Genomic DNA, 27,925 nt, shown 5'->3' on the forward strand with positions numbered 1-27,925 from the left:
TGCCAAAGAGTACATAAACCGCAGGGCTACTTCTCAATGGTGTTGCAAGCACTGGTGGATCACATGGGCCATTTCACCAACATCAACGTGGGATGGTCGGGAAAGGTGCATGATGCTCGCATCTTTCGGAACTCCGGGATGTTCAAAAAGCTGCAAGAAGGGACTTTCTTCCCAGACCAGAAAATTACCATTGGGGATATTGAAATGCCAATAATTATCCTTAGGGACCCAGCCTACCCCTTGCTCCTATGGCTCATGAAGCCGTACACAGGCAGCCTGGACAGCAGTAAGGAGAAGTTCAACTATAGGCTGAACAAGTGCAGATTGGTGGTAGAATGTGCCTTTGGTGTTTAAAAGGGCACTGGCACAGTTTTCTGACTAGGTTAGACCTCAGCAAAAGCTGTATTCCTATTGTTATTGCTGCTTGCTGTGTGCTCCATAATATCTGTGAGAGTAAGGGGGAAGACGTTTATGGCAGGGTGGGCGGTTGAGGCAGATCGCCTGGCAGCCAATTTTGCGCAGCCAGACACCAGGGCAATTAGAAGAGCACACAGAGGCACGCTGCGCATCAGACAGGCATTGAAAAACAGTTTCATGACTGAGCAGGCTACGGTGTGATAGTTGTGTGTGTCCGTCCTTGATGCAAAGCTGCCACCTTTGGTGAATGTCCTTCCCTGTAAGCCAATTCCCCCTCCCCCCTTCGACCACAGTTGGCACAGAAAATAAAGTCCCTACTGTTCTGAATCCATTCATCATTTATTAAAAAAAAAAAAAAAAACAACAACAACCTTGAGATAACTGGCAACGCTGACTAGTAAAAGGAAGCCCAGGTGTACAAAGGATTTGATAACGAGGTGGGGTGGGGGAGGAGGGAAGGACAAGGCCACATTGCTTATTGTATCAAATCAAAGCTGTTTGAATGACAGCTTTCTATTGCTTGGGCCATCCTCTGCAGTTGAGTGGCAGGGTGCCCGGAGCCTCCTCCTCCGCGTTCTTGGGCATCTGGTTGAGAAGGATATGGAACTTGGCAAGGAGGGTAGGCGGTTACACAATGGTTGCAGTGGGGGTCTGTAGTCTAGTTGCCTTTCCTGCAGCTCCACCAGATGCCTCATCATGTCCATTTGCTCCCCCGTTAGCCTCAGCATCTCCTCCTGCATGTTATGATCACACTCACTGTATGCTTTCCTGGCCTCTGCCACCGAATGCCTGCATGCATTCAGCTGTTCCCTATCAGTGCGGGAGGATTGCATGAGCTCTGAAAACATGTCATCATGTGCGATTTTGGCATATATATCAGCATTTCTTCTGTTGGATCAGAGTTCTGCCTGCCCAGATTCTTCTCCCCATATAGCGATCAGATCCAGTGTCTCCTGTTTGCTCCATGGTGGAGCTCATTTGCAATTCTGGAACTGCATGGTCACCTGTTCTGCTGAACACTCCATGCTGACCAAACAGGAAATGAAATTCAAAAGTTCCCAGTGCTTTTCCTGTGTACCTGGATAGTGCAGCAGAGTTGAAAGTGCTGTCCAGAGCGGTCCCATTGGACCACTCTGGGCTAGCTCCCAGAGGCCAATACCATTGAATTGCACAGTGCTGCGTCTACACTACCCCATATTCGACCCAGGAAGGTCGATTTTAGCACTACTCCCCTCGTCAGGGAGGAGTACTGCAGTCGATTTTAAGTGCCCTTTAGCGGAACGGGGTTGGTTGTGTAGATGCATTCATTATAAAAAAATCGACCTAACGCGGCTAAATTCAACCTAACCTCATAATGTAGACCAGGCTGCAGAGACTAAAATTTATTTGGACATAAGCTTTCGTGGGCTATAACCCACTTCATCAAATGCTTGGAGTGGAAAATTCAGTAAGAAGGTATGAATATACAGCACATGAAAAGATGGGAGTTGCCTTACCAAGTGGCGGGGGTCAGTGCTAACGAGGACTGTCATAAATATAAAGGGAAGGGTAACCACCTTTCTGTATACAGTGCTATAAAATCCCTTCTGGCCAGAGGTAAAACCCTTTCACCTGTAAAGGGTTAAGAAGCTAAGATAACCTTACTGGCACCTGACCAAAATGACCAATGAGGAGACAAGATACTTTCAAAGCGGGGGGGGGGGGGGGGACGGCAAAGGGTTCATCTGTCTGTGTGATGCTTTTGCCAGGAACAGATCAGGAATGCAGCCTTACAACTGTTAGTTAGTAAGTAATCTAGCTAGAAATGCATTTGATTTCCTTTTGTTTAATGGCTGGTAAAATAAGCTGTGCTGGATGGAATGTATATTCCTGTTTTTGTGTCTTTTTGTAACTTAAGGTTTTGCCTAGAGGGATTCTCTATGTTTTGAATCTGATTTCCCTGTAAGGTATTTACCATCCTGATTTTACAGAGGTGATTCTTTTACCTTTTTTTTAATCAAAACTCTTCTTTTAAGAACCTGATTGAGTTTTCATTGTTCTTAAGATCTAAGGGTTTGGATCTGTGTTCACCTGTACCAACTGGTGAGGATTTTTATCAAGCCTTCCCCAGGAAAGGGGGTGTAGGGCTTGGGGGGATATTTTGGGGGAAGACGTGTCCAAGTGGGCTCTTTCCCTGTTCTTTGTTAACACGCGTGGTGGTGGCAGCATACGGTTCAAGGACAAGGCAAAGTTTGTACCTTGAGGAAGTTTTTAACCTAAGCTGGTAAGAATAAGCTTAGGGGGTCTTTCATGCAGGTCCCCACATCTGTACCCTAGAGTTCAGAGTGGGGAAGGAACCTTGACAAGGCCAATTCAATTTGGGTGGATGTGGCCCATTCTCAACAGTTGACAAGAAGGTGTGAGTATCAACAGAGAGAAAATTACTTTTTGTAGTGACCCATCCACTCCCAGTCTTTATTCAGGCATAATTTGATGGTGTCAAATTTGCAAATTAATTCCAGTTCTGCAGTTTCTCACTGAAGTCTTTTTTTGAAGGTTTTTTTTGTTGAAGAGTGGCCACTTTTAAGTCTGTTATTGAGCGTCCAGGGGACTGAAGTGCTCTCCTACTGGTTTTTGAATGTTACAATTCTTGATGTCTGATTTGTGTCCATTTATTCTTTTGCATAGAGACTGTCTGGTTTGGCCAATGTACATGGCAGAGGGGCACTGCTGGCACATGATGGCACTATAGTATCTCTACTGTTTCCTTCACATTTCTCTTTCTGACATTTAAGTTATTAAGTATCAGAGGGGTAGCCGTGTTAGTCTGTATCCACAAAACCAATGAGGAGTCCGATGCAGATTGAGATTGACCACAATAATTTGCAAATTTTGAATTTGCCAAATTGTTTCAGTTTAAAAAAAAAAAAGAGAAAAAAGTTTCCAAAAAATCTAAATGTTTTGTTTTGACATTTTCAAAATTAAACATTTTGATATTTCAGTTCAATATTCTTTTTTGTTTAGAATTTTCCTGCAATTTTATTTTTAAAAGGATTAAAGAAACTGGAAAATAAAACAAAACATTTTGTTGTGGGTCAATCTGAAATGTTTTGAGAGGTTTTTTTTGTTTGTTTGTTTTTTCAATTTTTCAGTTCAGCCACCAAATCAAATATTATTCACACAGCTCTTTTTCCTAATTCCTTTCACAAACTAAAATAAAACAGAGACGATATTGTCCCACTTCTATTATTTTTCACAGAGGTGCTGTGTGCACAAACCCCTTTGTTTGATGGGAATCTCTAAGGAGATGCCAGAAGTAGCTGATACAATTGCCCACTGGTCGCGATGAACAAAAAGCACCTTTCACGATCCTCTCTTCAAAGAGCTCTTTCATAGCAGTGTGCAACAAAACTAAATACTATGGTACACTTCATAAGACAACTTGAAATATTTTAACCCTATTCTATTGTCTACAATAAACCAGTATGTTCTTTAAACTCTCTAAGCAAATGACAAGGCTCTCTCAATCAAGGGTCATCATGTCTCCAATTCACTACTCGTAACAGTCCTTCAAGAGTATGAGGCGCTCCAGACCACCAAGCAAAAAAGATATTGTATTGTTTTAAATAGTATTTTTGCCTAACAGTTTTATATAACTGATGTACCTTATGTAAATAAGCATGCAGCTATGGCAGTGAGAGACATTATAGAAATTAATAAAATAAATGACTTGACAACCTTTTTGCAGTAAAACGTGTTTATACACTGAAAAGTGACTATGTAAAAATGACTGCGTAGGTTCTACTCCCTATATGTATTTACAGTCAGACTGTACCTGCTAATTTTAGTGGCAGGAAGTATTTACTGTTTTTCACTTGTTTGCACTGCAGAGGTAACACAGAATTAACCAGATTCTATATGCTATTGCTCATCATCAGAATTGTTTACTGAGTTGCAATCTCTGCAAACAACTGAAAGAACTTGGCACAGCTGAAGTTTCTTCAGCTCAATTGTTTATTTCTTCCTCCATCAACAAGTCCCATCTAGTACCATTCTATCCACTGCAGATGTGATCCAGATTTCCTTGTCCAATGACAGTTTCACCTTTAACCAGTTACTGCTCTGGGAAAACTGCTCAATAACTAGGTGATGCTTGACTACTTGTGGAGCTATGTAGACTGATACCAGTCTAATTTTCCTCCCTTAGTTCATCTACTCCTTGACCTGCCACTACCAAAAGAGAGGTTTCTTTAGTATATTTGTTTGATTGCACGGATGAAAATAATGCTGCGAACGCTTTCATGGTGCATATTCCTGCTTCTTGAAAATAAAAAAAAAAAAAATCAGATCATTTCTCTGTTTTTGCTTTAAAAATACATTTTTGAAAAACTATAGATAAAAAAATCAGATAAAAATGCTCTCATCCGTTAAACTGAAACAGAAAAAAACAGTGAAGATAGTCATATATTACCAATTTGAATTAGTAACCATAATTTTTAATATATACCTGTGCACACACACACACAGAAACCCTACTTTGTGTTGAGTAGTTAATATATATTTTAAATAATAAAGTACAGCTATATCAATTTTTACAGCTTCTGTAGAATCTTCCACCGCAGTAAGAGCAAATATAGGATGGGGAAATACCACCGATTCCCCCAAAATGTACACATTTATAAATTCCTTCATCTGATCTGGACCAAAGAGAGTGCGCATGATTATAAGTAACTACACATGAGTAAGTCTAGTCTCAGCTTGAATTTGTTTGCCCTCATTACACAACAAATATTTATTTACATTGCAAAATAACATATGTAACATTATGATAGATCAGGACTTTATGATTATGGAAAAGCGCATGGTACTGCTGGTGAGGCTTAGAAATCCAGTCTCTGCCTAACTTTAGATAGTTACTTTCTCTAAGTCTCTAAGTCCTGATTGAAACAATATCCTACTTTTGAACTAAAGATTTTGGACTAGAACAGTAGCTAGCAATATATTCCAAATTGACATTTGAGTGTACCTAAGACCCAAGTCAAAGCAAAAACAAAAAGGGAGGAAGTAACTCCTCTTTTAAGGATTTCCCTCAAACAAGTTTTAAACATATCAATACAAACATCATGAGAATTCCTAAGAGACAAAAACATGTACGTTAATTTAGTCTTAAATTACTCTATTTAAAATTACATTCTATGTACTCCATGCTATGAGGAATACTAACCCTATTTGTAATTACTGTGTAGGTTTGAGCTTCCAGTAAAGCCTTCTGATCTGTAACTACAGAAATGTGTTTTGACAAGCCTATGTCATTCTGTTCTACATTTTGTGTCCTAAATTCAAGACCCAAAAGTCTAGCAGACATACTATCATTTTTATATTCTGAGCCAAAACTTTCAAAACCTGTCACATGCAGAGAAATCTTTAGACAATAAAGAATTATTTTCAGAATAAAGTAACATCTTTTTAATTATTTGGGAGCAGCAGAGGAAGTAAACAAATTAATAAATACTGAAATGGCTGCAATGTTTCTGAGCATCTTCATCACCACTGGGGTTTTTTGGAGTCAAAAGACACTGGTACATGACTACTTGTCCAGGACTATATTCAACAGATCTGTCAGAGGTGTTCTTTCACTTACTATTCATTGGTTAATAAATTCCCAGACCTTGAGGGGCCATTGTGATAATCTAGTCTGACCTTTTCTATAAAGACAGGCCATAGAACTTCCCCAAAATACTTCCTAGAGCAGATCTTTTAGAAAAAACATCCAACTTTGATTTAAGAATTGTAACTGATGGAGAATCCACATCACCCTCGGAATTTCTTGGCATGTTTAAATATGCATCAGTGGACAAGAGTCAGAATCAATCATGCTAATTAAACCTATACAGAAGAAACTACATTATTTCAAACACAGTCTCCTCAAAAATAAGAGGAAATGTACCCTATAAAAGGCAAATAAAATCAGAGGCTGCTAAGTACTAAGAGTAGGTCTACAACGCTACTAAGAGTAGGTTTAAAACGCTGCAGCAGAGTCACTGCAGCACTTAGTGCACATCTACTCTGACTAAGTTACAGCACCGCTCAGAGAGCGCAGAAGGAAAACCGCCATTGTGTGTTCACACTGACAGCTGCCTGCACAATAGCGTGTTCACACTTGCGGCACTTGCAGCGCTATTTGGAGCGGTGCATTCTGGGCAGCTATCCCACAGAGCACCTCTTTCTCTCCTGCTGCCAAGAGTTGTGGGAAGGCGGAGGGGGTCACAGGGCATCCCGGGTCCAGTCCCAATGCCCTACGATGCATTGCTTCGCATCCCAACAATCCCTGTACTTCCATCCACATTTGGCGCCATCTTTCAATGGTTTGCGTACTGCGCACCCTGCCTCTTTCAGGCTGCAGGAATGGATCCCGAGCTGCTGACCAGTTTGCTGCTTGCTCTGACCAACATGTCACGAGCGGCAGTGGAGTTATTCCTTAACTACAAAGGCAAGAGGAGTGAGACGTTGATCTTGCCACACTAGTAGCTATGACATGAGATTGCTTGTGACACTCACGGGGGTATGACCACAGTGGAACATCACTTTTGGGCTCAGGAAACAAGCACTGCGTGCTCAGATCACATTGTGATGCACGTCTGGGATGATAAGCAGTGGCTGCAGAACTGTCACAAGGAAAGCTACATTCATGGGACTGTATGAGGAGCTCGCACCAGCCCTGCAGCGCAAGGACACGAGAATGAGAGCTGCCCTGTCGTTGGAGAAGCACATGGCGATTGCATGGTGGAAGCTGGCTACTCCAGACTGCTACCAATCGGTCACTAACCAGTTCGGAGTGGGAAAGTCAACCATTGGACTTGTGTTGATGCAAGTGTGCATGGCCACTAATCACATAATGCTCCGAAAGACTGACTCTGGGCAACATGCGTGATATTGTGGGTGGCTTTGCACAAATGGGCTTCCCTGCGGAGGTGTGACACATGGCACGCACATTCCCATTCTGGCACCAGACCACCTAGCCACCGAGTACATGAATCACAAGGGGTATTTCTAAAATGGTTCTCCAGGGGCTTGTGGATCATCATGGATGTTTCATGGACATTAATACAGACTGGTCCGGAAAGGTGCATGATGCACGCATCTTTCGGAACACTGGCCCGTTCAGGAAGCTGCAAGCAGGGACTTTCTTCCCGGACCAGAAGATCACTGTAGGGAAGTCGAAATCCCCATTGTGATCCTGGGAGACCCCACCTACTCCTTAATGCCATGCCTTATGAAGCCATACACGGGGCAACTTGACAGCAGCAAGAAGCAATTCAACAACAGGCTGAGCAAGTGCACAATGACTGTTGAATGTGCTTTTGGCCGTTTAAAAGCCTGCTGGCGATGCCTGTATGGGAAGCTGGACAGGGCCGATTACAGTATTCCTAGGCTTACAGCTGCATGCTGTACGCGCCATAATATTTGTGAAGGGAAGGGTGAAAGTTTCACTCAGGGCTGGACCGCAGAGGCTCAGCGCCTGGAGGCTGAGTTTGAACAGCCAGAGACCAGGGCTATTAGAGGGGTACAGCAAGGGCCATAGGGATCAGGGATGTCTTGAGGCAGCAATTTGAAGCTGAAAGACACTAACATTTGTTGCCATGCTCAGGATTGCAGTTCTTGTAATGCTAGGAGGTGACTGGTGCAAATGATGCAAGAAGAGGCCTTAACATAATTGTATGTTGCTTTGCAGTGCTCTTTTGGCTTTCACTTAATAGAATAAAGATTGCTTTCAAACCAACACAATTCTTTTATTAAAAGTCAACAACCAGAGGAGAGAGTCAAACGACAAAAATACATCAGCAGGGAGGGAGATGGGGGAAGTGAAGGTCTCCAGAGGAGGAGGGGTCCTAGGATGGCTACAGATTTGTATATGTCCAGGGATCATACTGCATTATACTCCACAGAAGGTTGGGTGAGTGCTGTACTTCCCCAGGGTCAAACTGCAGAGGGATGGGTGTTGAGTGCAGTGGGAGTCCACACTACTGGACTATGAGGAGGAAGGAATGGAATGCTGCAGGTAGAGAGTGGAGCCAGGAGACTGGTAACAGTGTGGTGGCGGTGTTTGGGGAGGCTCATGGGAAAGAGTTTTGTGATAGCAGCTGCAGGGGAGGGCGGGTATGGAGCTGCTCAGTTTGAAGAGCTAGTGTCACCTGGCGCTCCATAATGTTTAAGAGCCGCTCTGTAGCTTCTTTCTGGTGTGCCGTGTTCTCCTTTCAGACCCTCTTCTCACTGTCCCTCCACTCCTTCAATTCCTGTTTCTCAGAGGCGGAATGCATCATAACCTCACAGAGAAAGTCCTCCTTAGTTCTCAGCTGCTTTCTAATTCTGCGCAGCCATTCTGCCACCAATAAGGGAGGCTGGCCTTCCAAGGTCATCTCTGTGAAGTTTAAATGCAACATTTTACAGAAGCAGTATCGTTTGCAACACAGACGAAACTGATTCAGTGCTTTAAAACACAGCCAGTACTCACATACCTGTCACTAACTGGCTGACCCCAGGCAAGCACAAATGAGCCACAAGACCCCAAAATGGTGAGTAGCTGCAGGGGCAGGGTGAATCACTCTTCCCAGACCCTGCGGTACACCGGGCACGTGGCTCTTGGGGAGAGCCAGCACTGTAGGGAGGCTTGATAATCATTCCTGTCCCCAGAATTTCCACAGGAGGTGATCGTTATGGAAGATATCTCACTGCTGAGGGTGAGCAGGGAAATCAAGGGAGGGTCTTCTCCAAGCATGTGGCTACCACCCTGGCCCCATATGCGGCTCACCTGTGTGCAGCAATGGTCCTCCCTACCCCCGTGACAGCACAGTAGCGTGGGAAAGTTACCGTTAATGGGTCAAGAAACAAAGTAGCTCTGCCGAGGAACCTGTAGCAGCAGATTGCCCAGTATCTCCATGAGTTTCCTGGAGATCTCTGAGGGAGATTCCTCTGAAGCGAGGGAGTCTATCAACAGCTTGTTCCACAGCTCAGAATAGGCATGTGATGGGAGACACGCCTGCTTTCTGCAAGCCTCCTGCCCCCAACAACTCACATCAGCAATTCCCAAAAATCAGATCCAGTTACCAGGGGTCTCCTCTCCTGTTTGCACTTTGCCAAGATCCAACTGCTGTGACTGGCTAGGCTCCTCCTAGGTAGGAAAAAGCTCCTGACTGCATGCACCTCTGGCCTCCGAGACATCCTCTGCCTCTGGGTCCCCTCCCACTCTTCGTCCAAAATTTCCTCCTCCTGGCTCGGTCCACTCTTGACTGGCATGTGAGCCAATGAAGTATCCACAGGGGCCCTCTCAATAGAAGTGGGGTCGCCACCGACTATAGCATCCAGCTCTTTGTAGAACCGGCAGCTCGTGGGCGCAGCACCGGAGCAACATTTTGCCTCCCGCACCTTGTGGTAGGCGTTTTGCAGCTCCTTCACTTTTACCCTGCACTGCAATGTATCCCAGTCATGCACCTTTCTATCATGCATCATGAAATCTGTCCAAAGGTACCATAATTCCTATGGCTGGAGCACAGCTGGGACTGCACAGCTTCCTCTCCCCAAATGCTGATGAGGTCCAACAGCTCGGCATTGCTCCAAGTGGGGAATCGCCTGGTCCATGGAGCTGGCTTGGCCACCTGGAAAGATGCGCTGAGACCATTGTACTCATCACCGAGCAAACAGGAAGGGGACTTTCAAATCTGCAAAGGAATGTATGGGGTGGGGATAATGGTTGGTCAGCTGAGGCAGGGCAGTAGAGATCAAACCGATGACCAGAGAGGCGAGAACAGGCATTGTGGGACACCTCCCGGAGGCCAATCGCAGCGCTGTAATCGCCATGGTGTCTACACTGGCACCACAGTGCTGTAGCCCCAGTGCGGAAAGCTGTACGCCTCTTGTTGGGGTGGTTTTGGTTTTAAGAGTGCTGCAACAGTTTCTGCGCATTAAGTGGCTTGGCAGTGTGTACACCTCGGGAGTTACAGCACAGAAAGCCACTCTACTGTGCAGAAACTTGCCAGTGTAAATGGGGCCTTAGTGTAGACACTATTTACACCAACAGGAAGCATCACAGATGAGAAGAGTCTTAAAGATGGATTTGAAAGAGGACAATGAAGTGTTTCTGCATATGTGTCCTCTTATGCACAGGGTGCAACATGGCAGAAAAAGTGATGGTACTTGTTTGAAAGTTTACCAGTGGCTGATGAAGGCTGCCAGAACAGATGTGGCATTTTAGGGATGATAGGTAGTGTAGGGATATGCAATGAAGGTGAAGAGTTTCCCTCCTTCTGGAAGACAAGGAAATAGATTGATCTCTGTGATTATGTTGGATTTTTTTTTAATCCCACTCTCTTTTGGATCTTCTTCCTGCAACTCTGAAAAAAATGCTGTTATCTCTATAAAATCTGTTTGACATTCCAATCAGATTTCTTTTTTGCTTATGCTTTCTATATACAGTATCATCCTCCATGGAAAAGACAATCTGTTATAGCCGTTTGCCCAGTAATAAGGAGTTCCCTGCTGATGAACCAAATGACCCTTAGAACAGCAGCAGGGTCATCAAAATTAAGCATTTAATCACTGCTAAGAACACAGATATGTTACTCTCCTAAGCCTCTCCTCCCCCAAAGATAAGAACTATAGGTAGGGAAAGTCTTCAAAGTGAGAGATTAGTGCAAGTGGGTGGTTACAAGACATCATTGGTTTGGATTCAGATGTCTGGATGTGTATCTAAAACTTCTGAGCTACTAAATTAAGACAGAACTATTAAATAACAATTCTAAAATTTGCCAGGATTCACACCGTACCCTCTGGCAGCTATGGGGTCTAGCAGAACCCAGATTATATGCAGCATTTGGCAACATTTTCCAAAGACAATTCTCAAATTATGTCCTAATTGTTATTAATGAATGAAGTCAAAATTTTAAATCCAAACCAGCCAATGTATTATGACCTAGAATGGTACTTTTCTCATTGCACTAAAATAAAGTTTAAAATGTACCTGAAATTGCACAAACAATTGGAAAAATTGTAAGCATAAATACAGTCCAAAGTTTCACAGTACTGTCTTTCCCCCTCCTTTTCTTTTGTCCAAGTTTTTCCCCTTCACAGAGACGTTATCTTGTAATTATGAAATTGAAAAACTTTGCATGGTGTATGTAACGGACAATTTAAAAAATTATACTCAGTCTAATACTTTTGAAACTTTCTATGAACTAAGTAACTTTCAATGGTTTATCTTATTGGACTGGTTTTTAAAGAATAGATGCCCATGGACATGAGGAGTTAACAGGATTCTGCCAGTCAGTCAACAACTATTACTCCTGGAGGAATTCTGCACCACTGTGCAATGCAGAATTTGTGCACAATTAATGTTCTGCACAGAATTTCCTTCTTCCCCTCACAGAAATAGGCTGCAGAGCTGCTGGTCACCACTAGGGGCCAAAAAGAAAAGGAGTACTTGTGGCACCTTAGAGACTAACCAATTTATTTGAGCATAAGCTTTCGTGAGCTACAGCTCACTTCATCGGTGCCACAAGTACTCCTTTTCTTTTTGCGAATACAGACTAACACGGCTGCCACTAGGGGCCACTGGATCTGGCAGAGTCCATCTCCCCAGCTCACAAATACAAGACACTGCCTTGGGGAGGGGAAGGAGGGTTTCCCGACAGCTGCAGTTCCCAGAATATCCTTGAAGGAAGAAGGCAGCATGCAGGAAACTCCACACAAGCCTGGGACTCAGCATCAGGCTGTTTCTCCCTCTGGATCCCTGGGCTCTGGGGGGGTAGGGGATGCAGGCGTCTGGTTGGGGGAGGCTGCAGCTGGACTCCGGGAGTAGGTGGTGTGGGTGTTTGCAAACCCCAGCCAGGGGGACAGAGAAACAGGAATTGGGTTGTCGTAAGGGTTTCTTCAACTCTCTACTCCTGGGGGCAACTTTTTTGTTGTCTATATTGTTAGAGACATAGTTGCTGACAGGTATTTTGAAATAAACTACTCAAATAACTGAAACTGTTGTGATCATATAGTGTTATTTTAAATAAAATATGCAGAATTTTGCAGAATTTTAAATACTGTGCACAGATTTTTTTTGGCATGGAATTCCCCAAAGAGTAAACTGTGAGAACTACAGCTCAGCTGGATGAAACAGGTAAAGAACGAAGGAGACTGAGGTTTCAGTTACACTAGAGAGCTGTATCGGTGCAACTGCGCCAAAGTAAGCTCTCTAATATAACCGCTCTAAGATGACAGGAGAGAGCTCTCCCCATTGTCTTACCTACTCCAGCCCCAGCAAGCAGCGGTAGCTATGTCGGTGGGAGAAGCTCTCTCACTGACATAGCACTGTGCACACCAGCACTTATGTCGGCGTCACTTATGTCACTCAGGCGGATGAGTTATTCACACCCCTGAGTGACATAGGTTATGCCAAATTAAGTGTAGACACAGCCTGAGTCAACCAGAAACAGAGTTCATCTATTTGTTTCTACTTTCTCTTTCAGTTTCACTCATCCTTGTCAATCTGGGTCCCAAAATTAAATGTCACAACTCCGGTAAGAGAGATGAAGAAGAGTTTACTCTAAATAGTGAAAGATTTACATGGAGATTTAATTGTGTTTTCAATTTCTCTTACCAAACAAAGAATTAGAATCTTAACATCAAAATAAATGGTGTTCGTGGTAAATTAAAAGCCATTACATGATCCTGGTTAAAATATCACCTGTTATCATAAGACCCCATTCAGTCAAAGGCCAGAAAAACATTTCCAATTTGAAAAAGTTAGCATTTGCTACTCTTAAAATTACATCAAAAGGCTGAATAAAAATTTGTATAAAATAAGAAAATTTTATAACCTTAGCTCCCTTCCCACTCTCTGTGCGTGCATGCACGCACACACACAATTTTTTATAGAACTGGAGGGGTCTGTGCTTTAGGTTTCCTTCAGTAGTTTTCCTTCAGTCTAGTTTACTAGGATTGGTTCATCCTTTTTATAGATTTCAGTTCATATTCTGTCTAAAACTCTCCATGATATTTTCTCTTATTTAACCTAGTTTCACCTTCACTGTTCTCTCCCTATTCCCGCTAAAAAAATCTGTAGCAAGGTACGTTAAAACCTGTTGTACATGCCACCCACTTGCTTCAATGAGTAGAGGTACTTGATGGGGGGAGCAGTGAAAGAGGACAGTCCCAGGAGCAAGGGAGGGAGACACTTGCTGAAGGATACTAGATAACTCCTCTTTTCGGGAGTCTCTGGTACCCACTGGCCAGTTGCAGGAGAGGGGTGCTGACTGGCCAACATTTCCCAGTATTTACTCTGGAGCAGGAGCCACATGGAACATCTTTCAAATCCATTCCAGCAGCCCCACCCTGAACTAAGAATGGGAATCTGGCCCGACAGATGCTGAGAGTCTAGCCGATCACTGGTTTGCAAATCAGGAAGGAATTCTCTCTCCCATCGACCATCTGGCAGAGGACCAGGGAGTTTTTTTACCTTCCTTGTACCACCTTCAAGCTACAGTAGGTTAAACAGGAAGGCAGTACTGAGGTACTTGGATTGCTTTGTTAATTTTTCACAGCTTGTGGCCAGTTTCCAGTGAGGTTAAAAGGATAAAATGAACAGTTTCCAGAAGTAAAAGACCTAGGATTTTGGTGATGGGCCTTAGGCTCATGGGAGAGGGTAAGACCTTGTGGCCCTCGTGGGCCAAGGTCCCCACCCTTCTGCACCACCTGTCCCTCTCATGGCAGGGGAAGATGCTAGGACTCGGAGAGAGTGGAGTCCTGGTGGGTTAGTTTGAGGAGAGCCTACCCCGAGTTACAGGTTATATGATAAGGAGCCCTGTAACCATCCACAGTGGAACTAATTAAATGCGTGGTATAGGAGAGCATGCGTAATGGGCAGGTAGCACCTCTCCCGTGTTAAAGTTTCATAAAAATTGCAGCCTGCAGCTTAATTCTATGCATATGTTTGTTCTCATTTTGCCACTGTGTCCGCATCAGCTATCTTTGTCTCTCTTTTCTGGTATTCTGAAAAATTCATACCGAATATTCAACGTGAAAAAGGCACATGCAAATATGTGAAACCCTCAGATCCTTTTTATTCTATACCAAGGATTTATTTCAAACATATCTCCAGGGGAAAGGCTACTGCTTAAATTAGTACTAATGTCTCTCGCTCTGTATTAAACACCATTTCTTTACTGAGCAGTTTTTGTTGGTGGTAGTCACAATAATAGCTCCCTTTCTTTTGAATATCCTGACAAATCCAACCAAGAATTCTAATACCCTGGCATTCATGGATCAAAGTAATCATTGCCACACAATGTGTGAACACTATTTACTGTACTGAATACATGCCAACTTTCACTGTTTCAGAGGGCTATTCTCTACTTTTTTCTTTTTAAGAAAAAAAAAATCTAATTGTACTACTTTGTCCCTCCCCAAAGTTCACATAAACCCAGTGTATTTCAATTAAGTTTAAAAGCAGGGCCCCTATTTTTTTCTCCCTTATGATCCACATTTATAGGTTAAAATGTTGGCGGGAATGGTGTTGTGAGCACCCATTTCTTAGTTTTTTCTGAGTAAAACTGGGAAAAAACCAAACAGCTACTACAAGATCATATAGTCTTCTCATTTCCAGAAAAAAAACAACTAGTACAAAATTACTTTACCCGTAAAAGTTAAAACAGTATGAATTTAGGTTTCATTTAAAAAACTGGCATCAAACCAGCACACCTATATGAAAAATGTGGCCATGGAGAGCTTTAGAATGTAAAAGGCTACATCCCAACATTTGTCCTACCAAGAAAAGAAAACTGGTAGGAATCTTTGGCAACTGTGAAACAAAATCTAAAAGATAAAATTGTCCAGAAACTGTAAAGCTATTTCCTTTGTTTAAGAAATACTCTGAAGTGATAACTATATGTTTTCTAGGTAATCCTTTGCAACAGTTCGTATGATCATTGGCCAAAAGTCTCAACAGTATTTTTTAGTTGAAAGCTATGCTATGGATGTTCCTCACCAACCTGCAATACTGATAGTATATTTTCATCCCTTCCTCAAACTTAAATTATATGAGGCCAAATAGCAGGTCATGCACCTCCACTGCAACCAAGAACAGAAGATGGATTTTATTTTTCGAGTTTCTACACTGGATTCTCAACTTCCATGGTTCAGAGCACCCTTATCAGCAACAATAAAAAAGTTATTTAGGCAACTAACCCACACCCTTCAGTCTACACCAATACTCAGAGAAATGATCTGTTCACTTTTCTCAATGTCAAGAGAGGAAGTGTCAGAGTCGAAAAAAAGAGATTGACTGAGCTGTAAACTAAAGGAGTAAATTTCGTTGGACTTGTAGGTTTAGATTTTGATGGTACTTACGCAGTGAACTAATGCTACTCTGGTGTTCAGGAACTCACTCAATGCATCCAGTTGTATGTACGTCTATTATATGAGTCACTGCCTAAAAACCACTAAATCTAGTGAGGTTCCTGTAAGTGTACCCCAACAATTACAAATACAACATTATTTATCAGTAGCTCTGCCAAGATTGTGATCTATCTGGATCTTCATGGCAAGAGGTTTCCAACCACATAACAAGTAAATAGCTCTGTATATTTATTATCACTATGAGACGATCACCATGATTCTGTCATTTTCCATTAACTTCATTCATTTTGAAAACTCAAGGGGACTCAAAGTTGGAATATTTTCCTTCATGCATAACAGAACACAGTTTATCATATCATTCAACATTCCTGAGAAAACGCCTTATGAGACAAAATAACGGCACAGGAGTACAAAGCACCACAACGGAATTGTCAACAACCATATCAATACAACAATAAGGATTTTACAAATGTGACAAAGATGAATTTAAAAGACACTTAGAAAAAAAAAAAAAAAAACAAAAAATGGGAACTGAAGTGGTCTAGAATTTTCAATGCCTATGCCATCAGGTGACAATACCACAAGCAGAATATACCATCAGACATCATACAGGAATTACAGATGTTCCAGTTTCTTCCACTTATCAATGTTTGACTCATTCAACTAAATGGATCTGGAATTACAACAAAAGTTCCTCTATTTTTATTGCTCTGCTACCTAAGTATTTTAGAAAACACAACTAAGGTGAATCTTGATCAGTCTCTTAGCCCTTACTTCCCACAGTTACACTTGATGAGAAACATTAAGCTTCTACTGAGTATCAGCACAGGGAGAGATACTGGCAAGCAACAGAGTTCTTACCATTACTGAAATTTCTGCTCATATTGTCCTAATATTCTCTCTCAATATCCACATATTGCTAAGAATTTTCACTCTTCTTCCTGTGATTACAGCTCCTGAGGGACTCTGTTCCCTCTCCCACACACACGCACACACTCTTACTTACCTGGGGGGGTGGGGAGGAGAAGAAACTATCTACATCAGAGGTTTTCAAATGATGCCCACCCCCCAGGGGAACTAGAGGGAAGGCAAACGCATCTCCACCCTCTGACTCACCTCAGTGGGCCACCCAGCCTGTGGGTCAGTGTTAACATCTGCCAAGCTGCAGCGATTTCCGCTCCCAGCAGCCTCCGCACCCAGCACTGGCTTCTCCCACAGAGACCACCGCACACGCCTTCCGCCATCCTGAAAACCCAGGGGGGGCGAGGCAGATATTGGTCCTGCCCCACCAGTGCAGCCTTGTTGTAAGGTAGAAGCAGCTGTGACAAAGTTCCTCCTCTGCCTTGGTGGGTCCTGCGCTTTTTGGTGGATTTGCTCACCTCAGAGGTCCATGGCAGCCCTCAGTTTGAATGGCAGGTTTGAGCTTCTCGCAGAAGCGGCCACTCACCTAACCTCCTCACTGGCCAGCATGGGGGGAAATGGAGAACAATCTCCACAGTCTCTGTTGTCCCACGTAGTGGGCTGGGGACAGGCCAGATCCCTTTCCAAATTAGACTTTCCCTTCTGGTGTTGCTCACAGACCAGGTTAACTCCTCCTGTGTCCGATCAGGAGTTGGGGGGGAACCCGGGCCCACCCTCTACACCAGGTTCAAGCCCAGGGCCCTGTGGATAGCAGCTATGTCTCCTGTATCAGCCGCATGACAGCTACAGCTACAACTCCCTGGGCTACTTCCCCATGGCCTCCCCCCAGCACTTTCTTTATCCTCACCGCCGGATCTTCCTTCTGAGGCCTGATCACACTTGCACTCCTCAGTACTGCAATAGCACGCCTTCTCACTCCCTGATCCTTGCACACCCTCCACTAACTGATGGGAGGTCCTTTTTAAACCAGGTGTCCTGATTAGTCTCCCTGCCACAACTGATTCTAGTATGTTCCAAATTGGCTCCAGGTGTCTTAATTAGTTTGCCTGTCTTAATTGGTTCTAGCAGGTTCCTGATTGCTCTAGCGCAGCCCCTGCTCTGGTCACTCAGGGAACAGAAAACTATTCATCCAGTGGCCAGTAAATTTGCCTTTTACCAGACTCCTGTACCCCACTGGTCTGGGTCCGTCACACAGCCCACTGTTGAGGAAGCATTGGTTGTGCCACTATCTGTGTAACAAACTTACAGGTGTAGATAATTTAATTAAAGTTGTGCTATGGTCTCTGTTAGGTTTATGAATAGGCTATCAAGCATACTTTTGCATGTGTCTATTTTTGTCTCGGGGGGGGGGGGGCACAACCAAAAATTTTAACTCAAAAGGGAGACTCAGCTCAAAAAGTTTGAAAACCGCTGATCTACACACTCTGATGACCAAAGACCATTTGAATGTTGAAAACTGCGTGTGTTTATTCAACCCAAAGCACACAGAAAACACAACTGCCCAATTTACAAGACAGCCAGACTCTTAAAGAGTATTGCTGGAGTAAAGTATTAGATATTGTGCAATTTGCAGACCTTCATAAAAATACAATTAATCTGTATAATGTTACTTATTTGCCACAGGGCTGTTCTAAATTATGCCAGCTTCTAATGGAACGCTGGGGCAATTACATCAACTGGGAAATTGCTGGAATGCAGCAACTCCAATCATAACTCCTACACTAGCGGAAACTGGTAGGAGTGGTGTAGGGCTGGCTACCCTGTCTCTATACAAGCTGGAGATTCTTCCATGCAGAGGGGAAACTCTCAACTGCCCATTTGGGGCAGCTCTCCAGGCCCTTTGCCCCACTAAAGGGGGTGTGGAACATGACCCAGAATTGGGACCACAATCTTCCTAAAAGTTTCAAGTGTCATTGAGAAGCTGGAGCATTATTCCTGTTTTTCTATTTCTTGTACTACTGTGAAGCTGATGGTTGCAGAAAATGTTTTGAACTTCACAATATCCCTTAAGGATCATGTCTTCTTCAACAAGTAGTGTGCTGAACACTCATACGTCAGAAATTTAGACCTGTACCTAAGATGCTCTCATCTTTTCCATTTTATTTCCATAGTTTGAGCAAATGGCAAAGGCCTCTTTTGTCATACTTTTCTCTTCACTGCTGAATGCCATCAGCAGCAAGTTGGACATATACTCTGTTTTCAAATTAAGACTTTATAGAATTAAATAGGAATGCATTTTTCCCTGCATGGAAGCTTGTAGATATCAGGTTATTTGTAACATTTGAACAAATAGTTTGTGTTACTGTCAACAATTATTAAGTTCTTCCTTAATTTTCTCCTCTTTCTTCAGTTACAGTGGTAGCACAGGACCTACAAGTTTAAGTCTGTTTCCAGGACATGGGAAGAGCTTCAGTAATTCCTTTGAACTGTTCATTTTGTGGTATATTGAATACTATGTTATTAGCATAAAAAAAGGTTAGCAACTTGGTAAGAAAATGTAAATCTTTGTCTTTCAGATGAGATGTGGAGGGAGGAGGTGATTGCTAGTTGGTTTTTTGCATAGTCACCAATTGATTTTTGCCATTTGGGGATGGCTGTGACTAACAAAGTTTATTCCAAAATAAAGCTGATGATCAAAAGCTGCTAGAAGACCTACTATATAAGAAATTACATCATAATATCAGCTATTTTTCAATTATGACAACAAACAACTCTCATTTGCAGGATCAAACTCAATATTCTGTTGTTTCACTTCACTAAGCAATTTGATCAGGAAGAATACAAAGAAACTGGTTATCTGGACTTTTTCAGAGGAGCACGGATCCTCTCTTGCTACTCAACTCTTGACTATATACATTTTATTTGAGAAGAATTACCCATTTTCATTACTAAACGTCCATTCCATTTCTTGGTTCCTATTATTTCTTTCAATCTTAGGCATACAGAATCAGAAACATATAGCCTAATATTTGGTAATCATTAAACACTAATAATTAATCAGTCATTTACAGTTGATCAGTAGCTTTCACTTTCATTACAATTAGAATGAGAAACAATCCCCTAGTGAATTCAATATTGAAAAATAAGCTTTATCTAGAACCATGTTAGGAGATATAATGGCAACTTTCCAGAATTTTCCTGACTATAGGAAATCAAGCCCTCTGTAGTTTCACATTCAATCCCCCATATACAAAATCCAGTGACAGTGGAGTATATGCACTAGCCACACCTCTCTCTCCAGTTACCAATTAGTCCCATCCACTCCCCACCCTATGTAAGCATCTAGATAGTTCTATAACTTTATATTGCCTCCCAACAGACATTACAAGAACCTTAACAGTCTCATCTCTTCCCTTTAACTTTGGCTCCTAATATTTCTAATACCAAAATCTTTCAAATATATGTTTGTATAAATACTTCAAAGAAACACGTTTAAAACCAAGGTAAAAATCTAGAACACCCAATGTACTGGTGTTTTTTCTCCCTAGCATAAATAGCCCATACTAAGACTGATGTCGGTGGATTTTGATTCCACAGGAAGTTATATAAATCAGTCCATATGGTAGCCATCATGAATAAAAACATTAATGAAGTTGTACTGTGTGGAGATGAGTACACGTTTTTAGATGCTGACCATCCTGGAAGGATTTATCCCATCAGTAACGTTGGATGCCTTTGGCAGAACGGTATAACTGGTCTGCATAGGTTATAGCTGTTTGTTTTGTTAATTTCTACAAAATCTAAGACATGTTTTGTTGGCTGAATTTGTCAAGCAGAAAGCCTGTTTTCATCACCAGGGTATAGCTCATGCTTAAAAAATGTGTGTGTTTCATTTTCTACAAGATAAAAATGCTTTGCATTAAAAAATAGTCTCTTATTTTGGTCTGGTGAAAGTGTCTGATAAATTTCTTTCTATTAAATTAGGTAATGTAAACCTAAGTTACAAAACAAAAAATAAAAACAAACCTTGGAGATTCATTTTTTAATTCTACACAAATGAATATTTATAAGAATAAGTCACCATATCACGATCACAGAGGATTCAGTGATTTAACAAGCTTAAGAACTATTATGTACAACCAGCTGCTGCCAAAATGTTATTTACTTCCTAACACCAACTATTAGGTTATTTAAAGTTGTGTGGAATCAGCACTGTGTTTGTACAGAAAAAGGTAAGATGGGTTTTCTTCCTGTGGTTGCCATATATACAATAAGCAATTTTATAATATTTTTCATTTATAGATCTTAAAACACTCCACAGAGAAAAGTGTCATTAGCCACATTTCACTGATTAGGCACAGAAATGTTGAATGACTTGCCTGAAGTCTCTCAGTGCACCAAAGGCGGAACAAAATTATAACCCAGATCTGACAATCATGTGCCCCATGTATTAGACACCCAAAAAAAAAAAAAAAAGAGTCTTACATGTAAGAGAGTTTGTAGAGGAATGTGAATTGGGTGAACTGAAACCTTAAATACTATTATTATATGTATTATGGTAGCACCTAGAGACCCCAACAGAGATCAAAGCACCATTTTCCAAGCACTGTGCAAACAAACAGCCTTGGTCTACCCTTAAAATTTAAATCAACTTAGCTACATCACACAGGGGTCTGAAAAATTCACATCCGAGAACCATAGTGAGCCGACCTCCATCGACCTATCACCGTTCAAGAAGGTGGGTCACTTACACTGAAGGAAAAAACCCTTCCATCAACATAGGAAGTGTCTATACTTTGGCATTAAAGCAGCAGAGCTATAGAAACCGTGTGCCACTGAAACACCCATTGTGAAGACATCCACAGTAAGGAACAAAGAACTTACAAACGAAGACTCTGTCTACAGTACAGCCTATGTTAGCAAAACTTATGTTGCTCAGGGGAGTAAATATTCCACCCCCGAGTGACATAAGTTACACCAACATAAGCGGTCACGTGCATAACACTATGTCGTCAGGAGAGCGTCTCTCACCAACACAGTTTATGCTGCTCACAGAGGTGGTTTTTTGCGCCGATGGAAGAGAGCTCTCCCATCAGTATTGAGTCTTCACCAGACACACTGCAGCGTTGCAACTGTATCAGTACAGCTGTGCTGCTACAGCACCATACATATAGACGTATCCTAAATAAATAAGACAGACAAAGGGTGGAAGAAAGGAAGTGGTAGCATCCCCATTTTACTGATGGGTGAACTGAGGCAAAGAGCTTACATGACTTGCCCATAATCACATAGGAAATCTGTGGCAGAAAGAGACAACTGAACCCAAATTTCAAATCCCGTCCAGCTCCTTACCCACAACACAGTTCTTCCTTTCATACTAATAGCACATCTAAGCATGGTGCAGGCAAAGTTCTCCTCTCAGCTGTTGAGGAATTTTTGCAGTAGAGTTGCTCCTTCAGTAAACAACATATAAAAGGAATTTCAGGTACATAATGCGAGAGGAACATAGCCTTGACATCTCTGCTGGTTCTAGTACAGCAGGAATTATCCTTTCTATCAACATGTCCTGATCACAAGAACTGCATAAAATCATCAGCTAGAAATTAGACAGACCACTAAAACAGATTTCTTACTTGTCTATAAAAAATGTGAACTTTGTATGTGTGCTTAGCTGTGTTTTATTCCAAAGTGTACTGAATTAAACTATTTCATATAATCTAGTCCTCCCTGGTCCATTAATTCCCTCCATTCTGCCCCACCAAAACAAAGCATAGTTTGAAGTCAACACATTGACAGATCAGTATCTGTTACTGTTATTTCTAAGGGAAAATGAAGTTGGTTTCAACAGTTCCATTTCTTCAAGTACAATAAACAAGTGAAATGGGTAAGAAGAAAGGCAAATATCTGCACAATGGAGTGGAAAATAAAGTTCAAAATACAGTGTAGCTAATACATTAACTTAGGAACTAATAAAGAGGCACTGAAATTACTGAGGCTGTATGCATTTTGACTTATCTAAATGAAAAGTTAACTATGGCTTTCACGCCTATTAAATGGTTTTAGTGTTGTTCTTCCATTAAAATGATTTGCTCATAATTCTGTACTTTTTCCTATAAATTATACTCGTACTGATGGATGGCCTCAGTTACTTGTCTAGTAATAACTACTTTTGTCAAGCACTTCCAGTAGCCAAGTAAATTTACATTTGCAGATTTTATGATCAAGCAATAATTGACCCAACAGGAGTTTCAGCTGCCTCCTACTGATGAACACTAAAGAAGGTAAATCTCATTTAAAATATTTATATTAGTGTTACTTAACTAAGTAACTTTAATTATGTGATCAATCAGATGTAAGATTCAGGAGTCAAAAGGTAATAATTCAAATAAACAAACTACATTTTCAAAATACCATTTTGCATTACATCAAACTGGTGTCTCATTTTTCCCTGAAAAGTATTCAACATTTGTTCAGACCAACATTTGTTACTCCTATTAAAAATATTACTCTGCTTTACATGGTTCAACAATAAGACATATGCAAATCAATACTTTGAGCATTTGCGTAAAGTAATATTCACAAATCCACTACAAGTTTGACAAAATTTAAGAACAAAGATTAGAAAACTTTACAATCTCAGAGTACTCACCGTTACGATGTTCTTACATTATTTTTACTAATTCAGCTCTCATTTTCTGAATCATGATCTTCCATATTATACATACTAGCTCCTCCTGACTAATTTGAACAGTGATTGTTACATAATTCTGTTTTTTAAAAAGGGCAATAAATTCCTCTTTAAGGATCACTATTACATGCGAAGTTTATTACATCGGCTAACAGGAAGAATAGTACCTTACATGTTAGTAGCACTTATTCTTCTCACCCCCCACTCTGAAAGATCTCAGCATGCATTAGACTGCACAGAAGAGCATCACTTCCCCAACTGAAACGTAGGCACCTATGGCATGGAAATACTGCACCTACCATGCACCCACGGCATGGAGGAATTTTCTGTTGGAGAGTGGGTTATTAAATATAAATAACCAATTGAAACTACTTTGGAAGTTTTAAGTGAGCAGAATACGAGAGTTGAAATGTAGCCATGACAAGGGACACACAAAAATGTGCTCTTCCAAGAAGTACCAAAGTATCATGCGCTCTGTAATGACCACAAGTTATATGGGTCTCTATTTCAGACTTCATCCAAAAGACAAACACTTCCAACAGCAGAGGACCATCCAGAACCATGCTGGGGCATTGACTGACTCAAAGGGAAGTGTGCCACCTACTGAATCATCACCACCACATCCTGTAACCCTGTTTTTATCCTGCAAGAACTGATGAAGCCTATACATGTGTAATGTAAGAGGTCTGAGCTCGCAGTGCAAGGTATAATCCTGCAGGAAGAACTAGAAACTTAGGGATAGGAAAATAAATTCCTAAAATGTGATTATACACACTCAAAGGAAAACCTTCAAGGTTTGGCAGCAGAGTAACAACATTTACTAAAAATCTTCATATTTTTATAGTACACAGGGATTTTTACATTTTTAAATGATTTTATCATAGAACAGAATAAGCATTAGCTAGTTACAAGTTATTGGACTGTTCTGTATGGGTCCATAGTGAAGTGTTACACTGATGAAATAAAGCTTTTAGGATAATACTTTTTTGACAAATATTTTGTGTATTAATACTTTTGGCATGGAAATGATCACAATATGAGCATATTCTTTAAAGGGACAAATCTGGTCCATATTTTACCAAAAAAAATAGACTTTCAAAAAAGCAAAGAACAAATGTTTCCAAAGCTTAAAAAATACACACTTGCATGTACCAAGCAAATGTTAGGGCGTGGTACAAACAACAACAGGAACATATTTTATATACCAAAATGTTCCCTTATAGTATTTGCAACCCAAACACAGAAGCTCTGTACTAGTTCATTAGAACCAGAAGATAAGATTCTGGTCAGACAAAAGTGAAACTGACTAAGCTATTTTGGATATCAAAGCTGAGATAAATGCAGAAGGTAAGCAGATGGCAAGAACAGCAAAAAGTAAAATGAATTTTTAAAGTATCCAGCTTTAGTAAACCAAGGTGTTGTTTGAACAACAGAAATAAGGATTTTTACCAAAAAAAAAGTTTTTAATTTTACAGTTCCCCAGTAAAATTCGTACCAGAAGTGAAATTTTTTGTATCTAAAATATTGATTATAGACCTAAACATGCATGGAGCTCTGTGTGGGGAAATCTCTCTATTCTTGCAGATTCCCAGTGAAATTAATGGGGTTCAGCACACTCATTGCAGAATGGTGTTTTTATGGAGAAATTTGATATTACAGCATATATATTAAAACAGTCAATAGAAATGGTGATCTTTATTAAATCAAAAGATAAATTGCTGCTTAGGACTGCACGTCCACACCTATGTAATACAATTAACCAACTTTTTTAAGCAATACAATTCATGTTTGTGCTCTGATACTCTCCCTAACCAGCTAGTTTCTCAAATGCATTTCTGCAAGACTTGACATTTATTATACTTACGCATTGCAATATGGTTTCTTTTCATATCCTTTGTAGTTGTTCATGTTTAAAGCCATTTTGCAGACTTCACAATGGAAGCATCCTTTATGCCAGTACTGTAAAGAAATTTAAATTATAGTTAATTAAAATATTGATGTTTCCAGGGCTAATTTTTTAAGTTAAAATTGTATTTAAATACTTAGCGTAAGTCAATATTTTTGCAAACTAGGAGAGGTTTTTTACCACTAGAACATTTAATAAGTATTTCTGTAAATTAAAGTGTTCTACCTTTTTATGCAACTGTAAGCACTTCTGAAACAACTCCAAATCCCATAAATTCTCTAGTAAAGTGAACGCCAAGATCTCAGCAGCTTAACCTTAATGGAATTATTTTAAGGACAACTGAAGCAGAATGTTCACATTTTGATTAGTACAATATCAATAAAATGTTTTCTAAAAACTGTCAATACTACATGGATAAAACCACTAATTAATATGTTGTTGGTATATGAAATATAAACTACATTTAATACACAACAGTATTTTCATCCAACAGCCGCTACTCCCTTTCCAGGATGTGTGGGGGTGTCAATCTGGAGCACTCCTCACAGTCTTAATGCTTGTACACTTATGAAATGACCAGGCTTCATGTTAACTAATATTAAACAGGAATAATATCAAGGGAAAGGTCATCTCTCTTCCCCTGGTGTGGTTTAATGATCAGTCACAGCAGAACTGCTGTGTGATATGCTGTTGAAGCATCTCAGCTGCGTCAACCTGGGAAGAAATATGCTATAGCTCACAGGGGTTTCACCTTTGAATATAACTTCCTTTAGGGAAAGAGAAGAAAAGGACTCTATGATCTATTCTCCAAACCGCTGTCCTCTTACAGGCATTAGATTAAGGGCTGTTGTCTGAAACAGTCATAAAACCCTGTTGTGCTTGACTGGTGAACGGGCATTTGAATCTTGGTCTCAATTCTGGGCTCCCTAGCATGTATTCATAGCAATGCGTCAGCAGCGGCAGTGCTATGACATGCTAATTACTATCTGCCTATTTCCTTGCGATTAGGAGAGGAGCAGATTCCAGCGCAGCGACAGGCAGAGGTGCGGTACGTTATTTGCAACCTGCAGGTATTGTACTCTCGCCCTGTTTTGTTTTAAGGCACATCGGTTGGATCCCTGCAGCAACAGCCGAGCTCCCCGGAAGAAAGGGATACTATTGCACCGCTTCTCCAAGGCGACTGCCCCCCTCCCCCTCGTGACTAAACATTAACCCTTCCAAACAGCTCCCCCTCCCCCACACCCCCAGCACGGGCGCCTGCTTCAGGGGCCGGTTTGCTGTTTTCCACTCATTTCAGACGACGTACTTATTCCAGCAGGCAAAATGGTGATACTTGGGGGGGAAGGGAGCACATCCCAGTGACACCCTCTTGGTCACCATCCTCAGCGCCCAGCTCACCCATCTATCACCTCCTCCCTTGTCCCCGCGCCGCGTCCTCCCCCCGTGCCCCGTCCCCCTCGGCGGGGCGCCCAGCACCTTATCCAGGCAGTTGACTTTTTCCGTGGGATAGACGACTTTGCCACAGCGGGCGCACTGGGGGTTCATTTTTCAGGCTCCTGGCGAGCGGCGGCGGCGGCGGCGGCTCTGCAACTGGCCCCGGCGGTGGAAGCAGCTCCCGGGAGCCGCTGTGGCATCCCCGCCCCGCGGGGGCGAGAGGGCAGCCGAGCCGGGCGTCCTCAGGGGCGGCGGGCGGGCGAGAAGGTCATCGGCGGAGGCGCTGCTCCAGCTGACTGCAGCGCGGCAGCATGGGCGAGTGGGAGGGAGGGGAGCCCGTGTCCCCCGCCTGCCTCCACCCGCCTCCTCCGCTCGGTGCCTGCGCTCTGGGCTCCCCGCGCCGACGGGCTGGGTGACTCACGCTGCTCGCAGCTCCCGGCGCCCTTCGCCGCGCAGGAACGAGCCAAGCCCACCAACGCGCCGCAGCGAGCCAGCCCAGCCGGCGGAGCGCAGCCGGGGCGCCCCCGCGCGGCGAGGGCAGTGGCCGCCGCAGCGGGGCGCTGCCTGCCTGAGGCAACCTGCTGGGCGGCCGGAGAGGCAGCGGGTGACAGACACCCCGGCTGCCAACAGCGCGGTCAAAGAGCCTCAGCTGCGCCTGGGAACGGGTCGCGGGGGTGGGCCTCACACGCGCCCCAAACGCACCTGCCTCAGCCCAGGGGAAAGGCTGAACGCGCGGCTGCTTGGTGGCATTTCATCGTCATGCCCAGGGTTGCCAACCCTCCAGGATTGTCCTGGAGGCCCCAGGCATTAAATATGTCATCTAAGGAACCCGTCCAACCAGACTTGGCACCCCTAGTCCTGCTTCGTATTTCCATAACCCCATTCAAGGGGCAACTCAGGGCCCTTTACAAACTTAGGCCCAGAGCCTGAAGTCAGAGCCCCACCAACGGGGCCTTAAGTCTGGGTGTGGGTGGAGCTGCTGGATCAGGGCACTAATTATACTGTGACCATCTCCAGTGTATCTAATCCCCTGACTGGGGTGGGTGGAGGCCAGAAATTCCCTTTGGCAAAGGATTCTGAAATTGGGAAAGATGGCTGTGTTTTGAATTGGAACAGAACTCAAACATTTGAAAATTCCCCCTGAAGGAAAATTTTGGGGAAGAGGGAGTCATTTTGGATCAGTTCACTCATGGTGGTTTGATTGCAATTTTATTTCATATGATCAGTACAAAAAAGGGAAACCA

General features: G+C 42.4%; 1 protein-coding gene across 2 annotated transcripts in view; it reads right to left on the minus strand.

Moving 5' to 3' along the window:
* Nucleotides 1-27,133, minus strand: part of NEBL (nebulette) — a 411,963-nt gene extending 384,830 nt beyond the window's left edge. The window contains exons 1-2 of one of the 2 annotated variants that reach the window (XM_048837965.2): nt 26,724-27,133; nt 25,206-25,300 (exon numbers count right to left, since the gene is read on the minus strand). In XM_048837965.2, the coding sequence (XP_048693922.1) occupies nt 25,206-25,300; nt 26,724-26,792 (164 nt within the window). In that variant the 5' untranslated portion in view covers nt 26,793-27,133. The remainder of the gene's footprint in view (nt 1-25,205; nt 25,301-26,723) is intronic. The other variant, XM_048837966.2, reaches the window with a different exon arrangement.
* Nucleotides 27,134-27,925: the final 792 nt, after the last annotated feature.

Source organism: Caretta caretta, chromosome 2 (genome assembly GCF_965140235.1).
Source record: "Caretta caretta isolate rCarCar2 chromosome 2, rCarCar1.hap1, whole genome shotgun sequence".
NCBI classification, from domain to species: domain Eukaryota; kingdom Metazoa; phylum Chordata; order Testudines; family Cheloniidae; genus Caretta; species Caretta caretta.